The sequence below is a fragment of the Melanostigma gelatinosum genome (genome assembly GCF_949748355.1).
Source record: "Melanostigma gelatinosum genome assembly, chromosome: 7".
Taxonomy (NCBI): domain Eukaryota; kingdom Metazoa; phylum Chordata; class Actinopteri; order Perciformes; family Zoarcidae; genus Melanostigma; species Melanostigma gelatinosum.
The window spans coordinates 19,630,059-19,644,140 of record NC_136640.1 but is presented as its reverse complement, the minus strand read 5'-3'; the positions used below and the strand labels follow the sequence as shown (position 1 = coordinate 19,644,140).

At 44.2% G+C, this 14,082-nt stretch overlaps 1 protein-coding gene across 2 annotated transcripts in view; it reads right to left on the bottom strand.

The window, feature by feature from the left end:
- tenm4 (teneurin transmembrane protein 4) overlaps positions 1-14,082 on the bottom strand; it is a gene marked incomplete at its 5' end in the record, with an annotated part of 120,905 nt that overhangs the window by 43,397 nt on the left and 63,426 nt on the right. Inside the window, 5 exons of one of the 2 annotated variants that reach the window (XM_079272465.1) lie at positions 3,457-3,673; positions 4,577-4,723; positions 7,194-7,220; positions 9,643-9,828; positions 13,469-13,669. In XM_079272465.1, coding sequence (XP_079128591.1) covers positions 3,457-3,673; positions 4,577-4,723; positions 7,194-7,220; positions 9,643-9,828; positions 13,469-13,669 — 778 coding nt within the window. The remainder of the gene's footprint in view (positions 1-3,456; positions 3,674-4,576; positions 4,724-7,193; positions 7,221-9,642; positions 9,829-13,468; positions 13,670-14,082) is intronic. The other variant, XM_079272464.1, reaches the window with a different exon arrangement.

Below are 14,082 nucleotides of genomic sequence, written 5' to 3'. Positions count from 1 at the left end.
AGGAACTTGCACCATTGAAAACAAGCCCTTCTGAACTGATTCTCCCCCCGATGTCTCAACAGGAAAACATTCCTGTGATCCAACTCTTCTAATTGAGTGCGTGGATCAAGTTTGCTCTTCGATACGTTTTTTTTGGGGGACAACACCAATGATACTTACAGCTAACAAATCTGTTCCATCAATTTACCACAACTTGCCTGTTTCAGCACAGTTGGGTGTGCAACTGGGGAAAAACAAAATACTTTTAAGGACACTGAACAGCCTTTGGTGAGAAATCTTTTTTTCAAAGATAATAAGCGCCAACGACACACAGCAGTCACACGGTATAAAGTTGTCACAAAAATGTAATTGTGAGGAAACTACACGACTCAGTCGTATTTCAGGCTAATAAACGGTACCGTCACCACAGAAGCAACAAAAACATAATTGCCTATGCAAATGACTTGATTATAGGGTAAACCCTGATGCAAATATAAGCCCTCTCTTTTCCTGCCTGTGTGTTACCCAGCATACTGAAGAGTGTACAATGAGGAGACGTCAGTATACATCTTCTGCTCTCCAAATATATAATGCCACTAAAAGGGATAGAGCACACGGAGGAGAAAACAAACAAGATATTTCCTGACACTAAAGGCCTAATGCTAATAAAAGAGTTATAAATAAAATGAAGAAAACGCAAGCCTGTAAAAGAAACGAATGGCTTCTGCCTTGCTATTATAAACCAACTATCAATCTTTGCCCAAATTGTTCTGTTGACAAAGTCCCTGTTTACTATTCGAGTCAGCATCCGCTGTCGAGCCTAGGAACTCTCTTGTATCGTGTGTCATGGTGGAGAGTCGAGACCCTTTTACGCAGTGGCAGATGCTTTATTCAGTGGCACCTTTGCAGCTTTTTCGTGGTGGGAAACATCAGAAATAGCACTCGGACATGTCTACGAGCATGAGGAAGCGGTTAATGGATCAATGAAGAGATGATCAGGTGACCAGGGCAGGCATATCAGGATGATGCTGAGACTGTGGCTGTAAGGCTCATCAGAGACCCCGAGCCCCCTGTCATAACCGCTCATGTCTGTCAGTGGGTGGGGAATGAATACCAAGCATGAATAATACATTATCACTGATATTTTTAGGTGAGCCAAGGCCTCCAATCTTGTAGCTCATCTCTGGACTCTTGATTTTACTTATTTATGGGCTGCATCTTCTGGCGAGAGAGAGGGACAGGAGTATTACTCAACCCTCTGCGCCTCTTCCACTGTCCATTGAGGAACTGCTAAATGTTGAGTGGTTCTCGAAAAAGGCCATAAAAACGTCAATGAGGAATAATGTCACAAAGTGCTTTTCTCGAGTATTGGGCTGGCACTTGGTAAAAAACAGGAAGAGTTGGAGTTTGACGACGGTTGATGTTGAAAATGCCAGATAATATGCAGATGGCGAACGGTGTGACAAATAAATGACACGAAAATGTCTAAGGCTTTTATTGTGAAAGCCAAGAACAGAAGGAGTGGATGTAGTATGTGCTAACTTTGTTCAGGGTGAAAGGAGCCACTACGGAGCCTCCATGTTCTTGTTTTATAATCCTAAAAAATATCAACCCGTCCCGCACAATGTGATTAGTTGATGCTTTTATTACAGAATATTCCAACTGCTTCCAGAAAAAAATACGTCTCTCTTTTTCGCCGCGTAATATCATGTTCTGTGTGAAAGTACTCATGACAAATGAACAGTTAAAAAACAAAATTGACGTGTGAATTAATGACACGCAAGAAACCTGTGCATAAAGGCCTTAAGAAATGAAAGAGCCACATGCTGAATACTGAGAGTGTTTTACTGCAAACAATGAGGTAAGATGCACAGCATTGGGGTGGCAAACATGACATTATTTAAACATTTCAACAAGCACCTAATGCTAGGACGTGTCGTGTTGCAGATTATACGAATGGAAATGATCCTGCTTGAGCAGAGACACTTTTGAAATCGATTGTTTTTTCCTTCAACACCAAAGCAACAGCTCTGCCGGACTAAAAATAGTAATGTCTGAAACTACAACCTTCTGCCATCACTTTGAACGGAAGAAGTAAAAAGCGTCAAACAACAACTCCACGCTGTGAAGTTTGTTTGATTCGTCTGCTGGTTTTGACACCATTTTAGAATATTTTATCACCAGGGACAACAATTTGAAGATATTCTCAACATATTGTGTTCTCAATTTATTTTGTTTTGACTGTCATCTGTTTGTTTCACAGAAGTATAATACGCCAGGATGAGAGAGATCCATACGCAAGTGGGATGCAAATAAGGTGACACAGCCTCACAAGCGATTAAAGATGAAAAGAGAAGGAGACAAAGGAAAAGAGAGGCAGGGGAATCTTATGGGACTTTGAAAGCCATCCTGCCTGATATGAAAGCGCCTCAGATTCCATAGCTGGGGTGTCGTGGGCTCTGCCTCTGGGAGTGGGCCTCAGATGAATTACAGTAAAAGTAATCACAATACATGAATATGAGATGCCTTCTGTGCAAGGAAATGCTCTGTGCTTTTTGCCACATTCTATGGTTGTCCATCATCATCTGTCCGTCATCTTTCTAGTTATGCACACATCCGGTCCCTGGCCATTCCAGCCACTGCCGCCTATAGTGGCCTCCACTCCTTCATACAGACATTTTGGTTTTGGTTTGGGAAAAAAAGCAAGCGTTTTACACTCTGTAAGTGCAACAACCACAGGATCGTGACTGCACTGGCCTACATTAATAATGAAAGCCACTGATTGATTTGTGCTTGCACCTGAAACGTCAATACTTTAAAAAGTGACGTTAGCTATAATGCAAGTCCAGACTAGATCACAGTTTAATCAATTGAAAATTAGCGGAGTAGCTAAATTAAAATGTGAAACATATAAAAAAAAGGGGGGGCTTTTACATACACACGAACGTCTGTCACATTCAAGTCATTGCCAAACAATGAGGGTTAAAACTATCGCTGCCAGGAAAAGTTCAAATACCGGATGTGTCTGGTGCGTTTTATGTCAACCAGCCAGAGCTAAGGGGGTCCAGAAAGACTATGTGATATGGCAGAAGCTATGCTGGAAAATCCTAAGACGAGTCCAAGGAAAGTTCCTAGAGTGAATGCTCCAGATAAAAAAAGAAAGGGATCGTCGACTCACCTGCAGGCAGCGTCAATAGTGTTTGTGTAATTACTCTCTTTGCCAGAGGAGGGAGACAAAAGTGCTGCACTGCAGCTTTAAATCCAGTCATGGCTAATTCAACTGACTCAACTGAATGAGTGTGAGCTCACAAGAGATTGATGCATGAGAAATAAACGACTACGCAAAAAAAGAAAGAAAGAAAAAAACGAGAATTCAATTAAATATCGATTCCCAGGAGAGCATCAGCTTTCATCTCGTTACAATGTGATGGCTGTTACTGCTTGGTGCCTGCTGAGAGTAATGCGCAAGTCACTCACTTTCCGTCGAAGGGGTTGGCTCCGGGGATGATGTGGGTGCTGTCTCGGCCCACCAGGAAGTACACCCGGTCGTAGAAGGTCTGCAGGTTGCTCTGTGAAGAGGACATCTGTGTCTCTTGGATGATGTCCAGGGGGTCCGGGGAGCCAACGCACAGAGAGGTGGTGTGACAGGTTGCCTGCAGACAGCAGTCTGGATCCATGCAGTCTACCAGGCCATCTGACAAGGTCAAACAAGTCACACACACACACACACACTCTCTAATTAAACAACAGCCTGGACACACACCTGCAACAGCCTGGACACACACCTGGCAAAATAAACTATATCTGAGCCACTGGGGCATGATTCATTTTGACTGTTGTTTTACTCCATGATTGGAGCCATGTCATGTACATCTCTGTCCTGGAGAACATTTGGACACCGGCAGAATTGCTTTGGATCCCTATCTGTAATTTGCATGAAATAATACAAGACAGGAAGAGCTGCTGTGCGATGCACTTTACTTTCCTAAAGTGGGTCATTGGACTCCCTACCCTTTGCTTTCAGGGGCCTATCTGGCCAGATGGGTGATAAAAATAAACCCTGCTGTCAGGAGTCAGTCAAATCCCCAGCAGCACCCCTTCTTTGCCGGTGAGAGCCCTGTAGTCGCTGCAATGTGATGGGGGGGGCGTGCGGACAAACAGCCCCTGCATAAATAAGGGATGCTATCCCATAGCTCAAGCCCAGACTGAGGTCTGGAAGAAAGGAAGTCACGTCTTCCACTTGGCCTCAAGAGTGGTGCAGCCCCCTGGCTGGCTCTGTGTGTGTGCCTGGCTCTGCTCGGGGCTAGTTAGCGGGCAGAACAGGGACTTCCTCCAGAGGCCAGCCCATGCTCAGAGGCCTCAAGGCAGATACGCCGCTTTTTAATAAAAACCCTGTTGTCCAGGTGACTGCCTGGAAGCTATTCCTCCTCCTCACCTGCACAAGAGTACAGCTGAGCCTGGAAAGCATTAAGCAGGTACAGTGTATTCTCAAGCACAGAGGGGCTTCATTCTGTAGTCAAATCATGTCTAGTTAAGAGTCCCTGTGGATGCTTGGCCGGTGTCAGAAGGCATTGGTGTGTGTTGTTTGTGATTTTACCTCCATCGTTGTCCTTGACATCACCGCAGGACGTTTCCATAGAGGTGTCACAGCCACTGCCCCTCCAGCCCAGCTGGCACACACAGTACCAGCCATTGTTACCCAGAGTGCACCTACCATTTCCATTGCACAAACCAGGACAGCCCTCTGTGTAGCAAAAAGGGACAAAAGACAGTGGTTGGCACAGAATTAAAAAAAGAAAAGCAGGATAAATGGGTGGCGGATAAATACTGCGTATCGCTTGTGCACAAACACCAACAATAAAACAATGTGGGCCTGCTGATGACAATGGTTTGCTGCTAATGTTTCTCTGACGAAAGTCACGTCAAGATTTTCAAATGGGTGCGGTTGGCTGTAATGACTCTCAGCTGAAGTTGATTAATTCAATACACCTTTTGTGACGCTTCTAATATCCCTTTGCAGTCAAATCAGATAAGAGAGATCTTCTAAATCAATATGCACTCATTACGACAGTAGATTGGTCTCCTGTATCTGCGCTACCACAGCTGGATAATGAGAGCAGTGGTGTGTGTGTGCTGGCATTCCCGCACATAATTGGATCAGTTTTTATGTGACTTTCGAATGTGACCGTCATGATGATCATCGCATTACTGCTACTGAATGAGCGGCAACAAGGCCGCATTAGTTATTGACATATCATATTGTTTGCTCTCTTTTTTGATCAATAACATTATTCCGTCAGGCAGAGTGTGTGTTCTGTCATTAGGAGAAGCAGAATAAATAGGCGTATGAGGCTGTGCTCAGTATTATGCAGGGGAGGACTTTACGTGCACTGTGTTCCCGGCCATGTGACCGCGGGGGAGCTAAAGGCAGACTGGAGCAGACCGACAGGTGAAACATTCCCCTGGTTCTCTCTGGATGGGTCCTCACAAGGGGCATACATCAGAGGATTATCTCACCCATTCTAGCGCTGTTTGGCATTTATCTGGTACCTTGTGATTCGGATCCCCTCGCTTTTTTTGTGGTGTTTGCGAGCTGCCTTGGTAGGGGGAATGCTAAGCTGACCCATTTTATCAACAAGAGAGAGGCTGGGGCAGGCTGTCTCGATGCTCTTACATCACGCAGGGAGAATAGGAGTGGGAGCGTGAGAGAGCAAGGAAGGAAGAGAGATGAGTGCGGCGAGAGGGAGAAATGTATTAAAGGGAGAAATAACAGATGAAGTGAGAAACAGTGATGAGAAGGGAATAGAGAGAAGTGTTTAGAAAGCTGAAGGGTAGAAGCAGAAGACTCGGTGTTGTAGATCACATGGTTAGCTGAGGAATGCATCGTTGCATTTTGGTTGTTGCAATACAGAGAAAGGACAGTAGAATGACATGAGTCATAATACGGCCATGGATCAATGAAAAATCCACATTTATGCCTTCTAAATGATGATTCAGAAAAATGAAGAGCAGGACCAAATTCAATTTTATTGGAACAACAAAATACTGACAAATAATATCTCTGAACTTAAATCCTTTCCGTTCTTCTATCATCGAAAGCCACTATATAATATTTCATTGTTATAAATGTTTAATATTGAAACATAATGAAGCTTTTAGCCGCGTTAACTCATGACACATGGCAGCCTTTCATTTATACGTTACACTTATATTATAGAGCAGAATCATGGGAGCTGAATTTATATCTATAAAAAGGTGAATAACAAAAGGAGCAACTGCGATGCAGACTGTTGAACAATGGGGATAGACTATGGCGCATTCGAAACGGGAAGAAAAATATATAATCCCGTCTCAATTTTCTTCTCGTTTCCCTGAAGAAAAGGGACTCACAGTCGAAGGCTAATGCCATTAGAGAGCGTCTTGCCTCCGAGACACGTTTGGACATTAGCCGTCCTTTTATTGAGCGAATGGATAAAACAACTCCGGTTGGACCAGTGCAGACGCATGATTAGTGAGCTCCGAATGTTTATCACAAGGAGAAATAAAGATCCGCTCTCTGTTGGCACCGGTTCAACTTAATTGGCAGGCCTTTCAGAGTGGAGCCCCCTGCAGAGCCGAGCCCGCCTGAAACAGCTCCAAACGTGAGGCTGCGAGTGTTCGAAAAGAACTCCTCTGGCAGCCGCTCTCGTGCCAGGTGGTCCATTACCAAGGACACAGTGAGAGCGAGAGAGGGAGCTGGAGGCAGAGAGGCAGGGTTGCTGCAGAGCCTCCACCCCCTGCTTGCCCTGCACCAACCAGACCATGAACTCTTTTAATTAGAGAGGATGCGGCCTCAGCACCTATCAAGCCCTGCTCACAGCTGCACACTCATCCATAATGCATGGCGCAGGTTATGAAGCCCCTTTCTCCATCGACACCTCCTACCTCCATCGAGAAAGCAAGGCCGCACACAAACCAAATGTCCAACATGTATAGAAAGCGTCACAACTTGACTCTCCAGGTGGAAGTGCTAAATGGAGATTAGCGTGTGACAATATGGCATAAAAAGTTGATGGGAGGTGGGGATCTTTTGAATGAGTTGTTTGGAGGTACGTAGTGTTTGTATATGTCGATGTGGGGGAGGAAGAGCATGGTGTGTGTGTTCATGATTCGTTTATGCCGGCTGGAGTTACGATGGCAGGAGGGCAAAATAGAAGGAAGGAGGAATGTCATACCTTTCACTACCTTATCCAGATAGTGAGCTTGGGAGATAAAAGACAGGACATATAAGGGAGGTTTGAACAGTGCCACTTCCATGACAAGACAGCAAGGCAAGGTGTTAGTGTACATTACAAAAGGTAAATAAAGGAAAAGTGCAGTCATGAAGCAAAACCATGCAATAAAAGCAACACAACAAATGCAATCCAACACAGAGGGAGAGAGGGATGGAGACTGAAAAAAAGACAGGGGGGTTGTGGAGCACAGGAGAGAGAGAGAGAGAGAATTAAAGAAAGAGTAAGAGAGAGAGAGAGCAAAAAAAAAAAAGGTGATATCTTCAGAAAGAACATTTCAATCTCTCCCCATTTATCAACTGCCAGGATCGGCAGGATATCTCGGGAGAGTGTTTCAAAAGCAACGTGATTGATGCACATATTACCGCCCTTAAACCTCTCAAGCAATATCGCACAGGGGGTCAGGATGTTTCAACAAAAAGCCGCGTTTAATCTCGAAACACCTCTTTAGACGATGAGGTCACCAGAGGCTCCGGCGTTGGAGGGGGCCGGATCGGACCTCCCGCTCTCCACGGCATGGGGCTCTGGGGCCAATGCCGAGCTCTAAAGAATGAAAATTGATTCAAATTGAGATCTTTGGCTTCTTAATGGATGACACTGAGGAATATTCTTGTTGAGGGAGCGGGGATCTCAATATGGCACTTAGAAAAGGCCCATCAATAATGTAAGGCCAGCGTATAAAACATTCACAGACTGAGTCAAGGCTCTGTACTGAAGCAGCTCTGCCCCGAGATATGCATGAGAATACTGTGCTTTCTGTTTGAAAATGGAATAAAGTTTCACCTATGAGACCAGCGTTCTCAACTGTTGTCCCATCTCCTTGGTGACTTCTATGTGTGGGAGTTGCATATTTCTGTTCAATGAACGGCTGTGGCAGAGAAGGAAGAGATGGCTATTGTTTCCTGACTTCCATCTCTGATGCTTGAGCGGTTGGATCATAGAATGATAGAGATCTACCATGGCCGTTGGCAACTGTCAACTATGGTTTCACCGAGATGATTGGATCATATTTTATATGATTGCCACATATTGTGTTGCGTAAAAGCAGTATCTACGAACTACAACATTTATATAAATGTGGAACGAAACATATCTCTCTCTGAAATATAGTGGAGTAGAATAAATAAATTAATTGGAAATACTCAAGTAAAGTACCTGTGTCTCAAAATTGTACTTAAGTTTAATACTTGAGTGAAAGCATTCAGTTACTTTCCACCAATAAAACGAAGCAATAAAAATGAAATATAAAAAAATATATAGAAGAGAAGATCAGACAATGGATGGCACACGGGGGACAAATGGTAAAGTTGCAGGCTTGCAAAGCAGACATCACATGTCCTCTGGATGGTCTCCTCTGCTCTTTAGAGGAGGGTTGACAGTCCTGACGTCAAATATCATGCAGCTTAGTACATTGAAACGCTCGTCTTAATGAGCTCAAGTTACACTTTAACGCTGAAACTGTCAAACTTCAGAACATCCATCAGCTTAACTCAGCCGTCTTTTTGGCAGCGGGCATTTCAAACAGATGAGTGAGGTCACAAACAGTGGTGAACTATGCTTACTTGCAGCCTGGCTGTGTCTGTTGCTAATATTAACAAAATACTGCAGTCACTAATTCTCTAGGATAAGCAAATGCTCACAATGAGGAACGGAACCTCTTCAGGAAGTACAAAATAGCAAAAATACTGAAAGTACATTGCACATTTGGCAGAGATGAGTTGGCTCATTTTACCTCTTTACTATTCTCTCTGTGAAGGATTTTATCAAAAAATGAAAGGAGCCAACAGTATCAACCCCTTGAACCACTGCTGGCATACTCCGCTAAAGGATTATGAAATCCACTACAAAACACTTAATGACTTCCCTCTACAGCACAATGACAACTCAGTCAAAAACTTTGTCCTCAGTTGAAGTGAGCCAGTGCTTTAAAGATAGGCCTTGACATGCAGTAAAGGTCTTGCAAACTTAACTTCTGCAAGTGTGTTCACTGAGGAACAATTGTTCAGTGTAAACACAGAGCAAAACGTGGTGGTTGATCTGCTCACATATCAGTATTTTGAAATAAATAGCAAATGGAAAGGGAGAAAAGAAAGAGATGTGGAATAGGATGGGTAAAAATGAAAGGACACCGTAGCACATTCCCACATTAAATTGCATGAAGGCAAGCCTCAGATCCTTGAGTAAACCTGTTCATGCTCTACCGAGTTGCACAAATTCAATTAAGCATGCTTTTCCCTCTCTTCTCCAACTGGACCCTTCCCCTCACACCCAGTGCTTCATACCCGCGCAGAAGGACAGACAGCGCCTTTGTTGCCCCCCCACCCCACCCCAGATACTTCCCGAACACACACAGAGAGTCCCCGACCAATACCAAAACCTCTTCCTCTCCTACCGATCGTGCAGTGTTCTCCGTTCCACCCTGGACTGCATTCACATTTGCCGTCCCTGCAAGTGCCGTGTTCGTTGCAGCGAGGGTGACACGCCCTCTGGTCACACCCGGTGCCCATCCAGCCATCGTCACAGCGGCAGGTGCCCGACACACAAATGCCATGGCCACCACAGTCCGCTGCACAAATCTCTGTGGGAGACAGGGACATAGAAAAAAAAAAGGAAAAGAGTGGGGGGGTGACAGACAGAAAAGAAGGGGGGGGGGGTGATGGGACAAGGCAACAAGGGTGAAGAAAAAGACAAATCCAGGAGTTATTGTCAAGGAAACGCGTCCACGCTCCACTACCTTGCCTGATGGCAGCTCAAAAGAAATTCCTGCACCTCATAAGGGGCAATCCTTTTTGACAATACAAATCGAATAAGTCCATTATATAGAAAAGACATGGATTGTGGCGGCCTTAGCAGACTTATTCTTCTCCTTGCCTCTTCTTCTCTTTGTAAAGTCAACCTCTTTCCGACACAGTAAAAAAACATACAAATACAGCTGGCACTCCTTGTTGGAATGAAAACAATATCAGCACTGCCATGTTGATTAAACTGTAAAACTTACTGTATTTTGGTTGTACATACTGAGTTCACAGCCACATTACTATGAGCTAAAGGCAGGAAGTACGGCTCCGCGGAATTATTCAAGGCATATTCAAGGCATGAGATGTCAATATGCTGTCTTTATTCTACCTGAGTGCAGTGCGCCACGGGAAGAAGTACATTTGCGGAATGAAGGCGACTGAGCGACAGATCCACAGAAAAGCTCGGCTGATGCTTTCGTGCGGCAGCTGAAAGACCTCCCTGGCTGCGAGAGAGCGTCTCATGAACTCGAGGGAGAGCGTGACGAGACGAAAAGCTCACAGAAATTAAACGCTGACATATTTATTATGAATCTCATTGAAATGTTAACCTCTTTGTAAACTTTTGTGTTTTAAAAAAAAAGAAAAAAAGGAGGCTTAGCCGTATGGGCAACGAGGAACAAAAGGCGTGTATTCCTGGCTTATTAGCCAAGCTAATTCAAATGTGACCGCAGGGGACCGAACTGGAGGTACAATCTTTTAATAAGTCAATTACTGCCTTTACAGGGCCGATTTCGTCATTGCTATTAATTAGATTTGCGTGGCATTTTCAGCCACAAACCATAACATTACATTACCAGCATGAAAAGCTTTAAAAAAATTAAAAAACACTCCCCTGCTAATTGCAGTTTAGCACTTAATCTACGCAAATGCTAATTGTACACCGGACTCTTGGTGATAAAGAGGTACAGTATGCTAGCAGCATTTTGATTGGTGCCCCTTATGACTGCTTCAACACTCACAAGAAAAAAACATAACCATGGAAATGCAGAATATCAGAACAGGATTCAGTAAAAGGGGGCTGCTCATCACTCATTTTCAAGTCATTATTGTGGAGCTATGCCTTCTATTGCCCCTAAAGACGACATCAACACAGTTATAGAGGAGGTACTAATGAGCATAATGAGCATCTTGAGTGAATTCATTAACACATACGTTGGGAGGAAAAAAAATGAACCTACCAGTTCTTTTCTCAGATTTATTAGAGCACATCCTGGTCAAAGGAAAACAGACTCAAACTGACTGTGAGACAACTGTTCACTTGGAAGAAAGGAGAAACCTTTAACGTGATAAAGATGCAATTACAGCCTGCAGGCAAACCCTCATTATCCGTGGCCAGAGGAGTGAGAAAAAACAGTGAGAAATACCCCCATCCCCACGATGGCCGTTACCATTTGCACTGAAGGGCCGTGTAAACAAACTTTCCTCTGGGTGGGAGAATGGCAAAAAAACGGCATAAAAACACACATATTAAAGGACATAAAACCTCAGGCATTGTTTTATGGCTTGTAACAGCATTACTTCCAACTGTGCGCACCCAGGTTGTACAGTGCCAAAGCCCCATGAGAAAACAAGTTTGTGACTTAAAAGTGTTAATCTTGAAAGATATATTGAAGGCCTTCCATCTTTTTCTTCCCCCAGACTGTAAGACAACGGGCAGCTAGCTGTGCTACCCCGCCACCGAGCTTAGTGTTGGATTAGACCAGAGAAAGCTCTGCAATGAACAGGATAAAGGCGGATAAAGAGCCAACTCATCGTCATTTACAGAGCCCTTTCTCTGCGAGGCAAACTCAGACTAACTGCCCATTTCCCTCGAAATCCCTGGGATTATCTAATAGGTCATCGTGTATGCTTGGAAGATAAAGGGATTCATGGATCTATGTGACTGCTGGACTAAAACCCTCGTTTCAGAAATATTTTGTGAGGAAACAAATTATGTTGTCGAAATGAAAGCAGTTTACGGGCTGCAACTGATTTGGCCTTAGACAAAAACAGAGCTGACGAACTGATTATCAACATATCAGAATCCTGTACGAACTGAGGTATCTGAAGTTTTAATCTGCCAGAGAATAATCATAAAACATTAATACAGTCTCCCATGAGCGTTTTGCATGAAGTTTTTCAGCTGGCTACAGCTAAAAGAAGAAAAGAAAATCTAGAACTTTTGCATCTGCCAACACTGAAAGTAAGTGATGTTATACACTTACATTTGACAGCTCTTTAACAATCTACCCCCTCAGTTCACGGAGGTTTTTCAGTAAAATATTTCTTTGGTAAATGTGAGCCTGGCAGGCAGCCTGTCAAGAGCTGAACCTGAATTGTGCACGGCTTTTTTTTCAGCCCCAGAGCCACTAGAAGATATATGCTGTAGCTGTAAAACTGTATCTGATGCTCAGCCTATTCTGACTACCAAGAGAGAACGTTCCCTGCGGACGGAATGAACACAACGGGAACAATCCTCCGGAGCAGAAAAGAGCTATCATCAGCTGTGAGCCTTGTGCCAACGTGAAGAAAGCCAGAACTCAAGAAAGAGCATTAACCTGCATTAGATCGTGCCTCCGACAATATCCCCGCTATGCGCGTTTCCCTCTCTTCGCCGGCTGCCAGCTAACCGCGTGGAGCTCGAGGATGAAACCATTCGTAAGGGAAATGCATTTCGAGCAAAACCAACCAGAATGTGATTGCTAGCTGTGGACCTCCGACTGATCACTGATGTGGATGATTGAGGCTTTTCATGTAAGCTGTTTTCTTTTCAACATAATCAGAATTGTTTACTTCTGCGAGGAGCCGAGCAATTATCAAAGTTAAATTGAATCAGGCAGTGAAATAAAAACTTCAAAGAAAGAAGAAAGGGATTTTTATCAGAGATGAAGCGACAGAGATGTCGAGGTCATTGCTATGTTGTGAGGTATTAAAATGCAAACACAAACATTGAAGGTTAAGAAATTATACTTGCTACTGTGAAATATTCAGAGATTGTGCCGACTATTTCTCATGACTTGAGGATCGATACGTGTGAGCGGTTACAGAACTGAGGAGTGCATAACTACAAATATAGGTATGACTAAGGCTTCTATCGACCAGAGTGATACAACTGTGAAACAATCACCTGATGTTATGTGTTCTGTCTTTACTTACTCACTTCATGAATAAATGATGCTTTGTTTTTTGATGTAATGCTTTATTTAAATGCCTTAAATTGGTACAATGACCATCCATCCTTAACAAGCCGCAAGATTAGTACAAAATCATGGCCTGAATGTTGAAAAAAAACAATTTAAAAATGAAGTAATAATTGTAGTTTATGCAATATTTTCTGTGAATGCATTGACTTTTTGCTGCTTGGTAATCAGAGCTAATTCAGCACCGATCTGTGAGAAGGAATGCTGCCGGTGTGTACTCTCATCTGAGGGAAGCACTCACCTGTGGAGCAGTCATGGGCCGTCCAGTTGGGATCGCAGCTGCAGGTTCCGGTGTCTGCCAGGAACGCTCCGTGTCCAGAGCACTGGTCCATGCAGGACGCCCTGGGGCTCTCACATCCTGGCCCGCCCCACCCCACAAAGCAGTGGCACTCTCCCTGGACACACAGCCCTCGGCCTGAGCATGTCGGGTCCAGGCAGTCCACTAAAAAGGGGTCGCAAAGAGACAGTGTCAAGACACACCAGTCACCTGCCGCTTGCCTTGTTCAGAGGCAATCTGGCGTCTCTATTTGAGCCTTACTGGAATGACAACTGGGGTGGGCCGCAGCTCGGCTGCGACTGGATGAATGTGCAGAGGGAACTTAAGAGAAAATGTCGCGAGGAGGCCCGCTTTCTCCAACACCGGAGACAAGATTTACAGACAAACTAATTAAATGGCACTGGGGCTTATGGTACCAAAGTACAGGTAGTGCCCATGCTCCTGCTGGCATGGTCCCGTCAACTCATAATGAAAATTCCTTCCAAGGAGGGACGGTGCCTTAATAAGAGCATGTTTCTCTAAAATGAGAGCCACGAGGATAAGTAGTTCAAAGCTGGAAAAAAACTGTATCTGTGTTC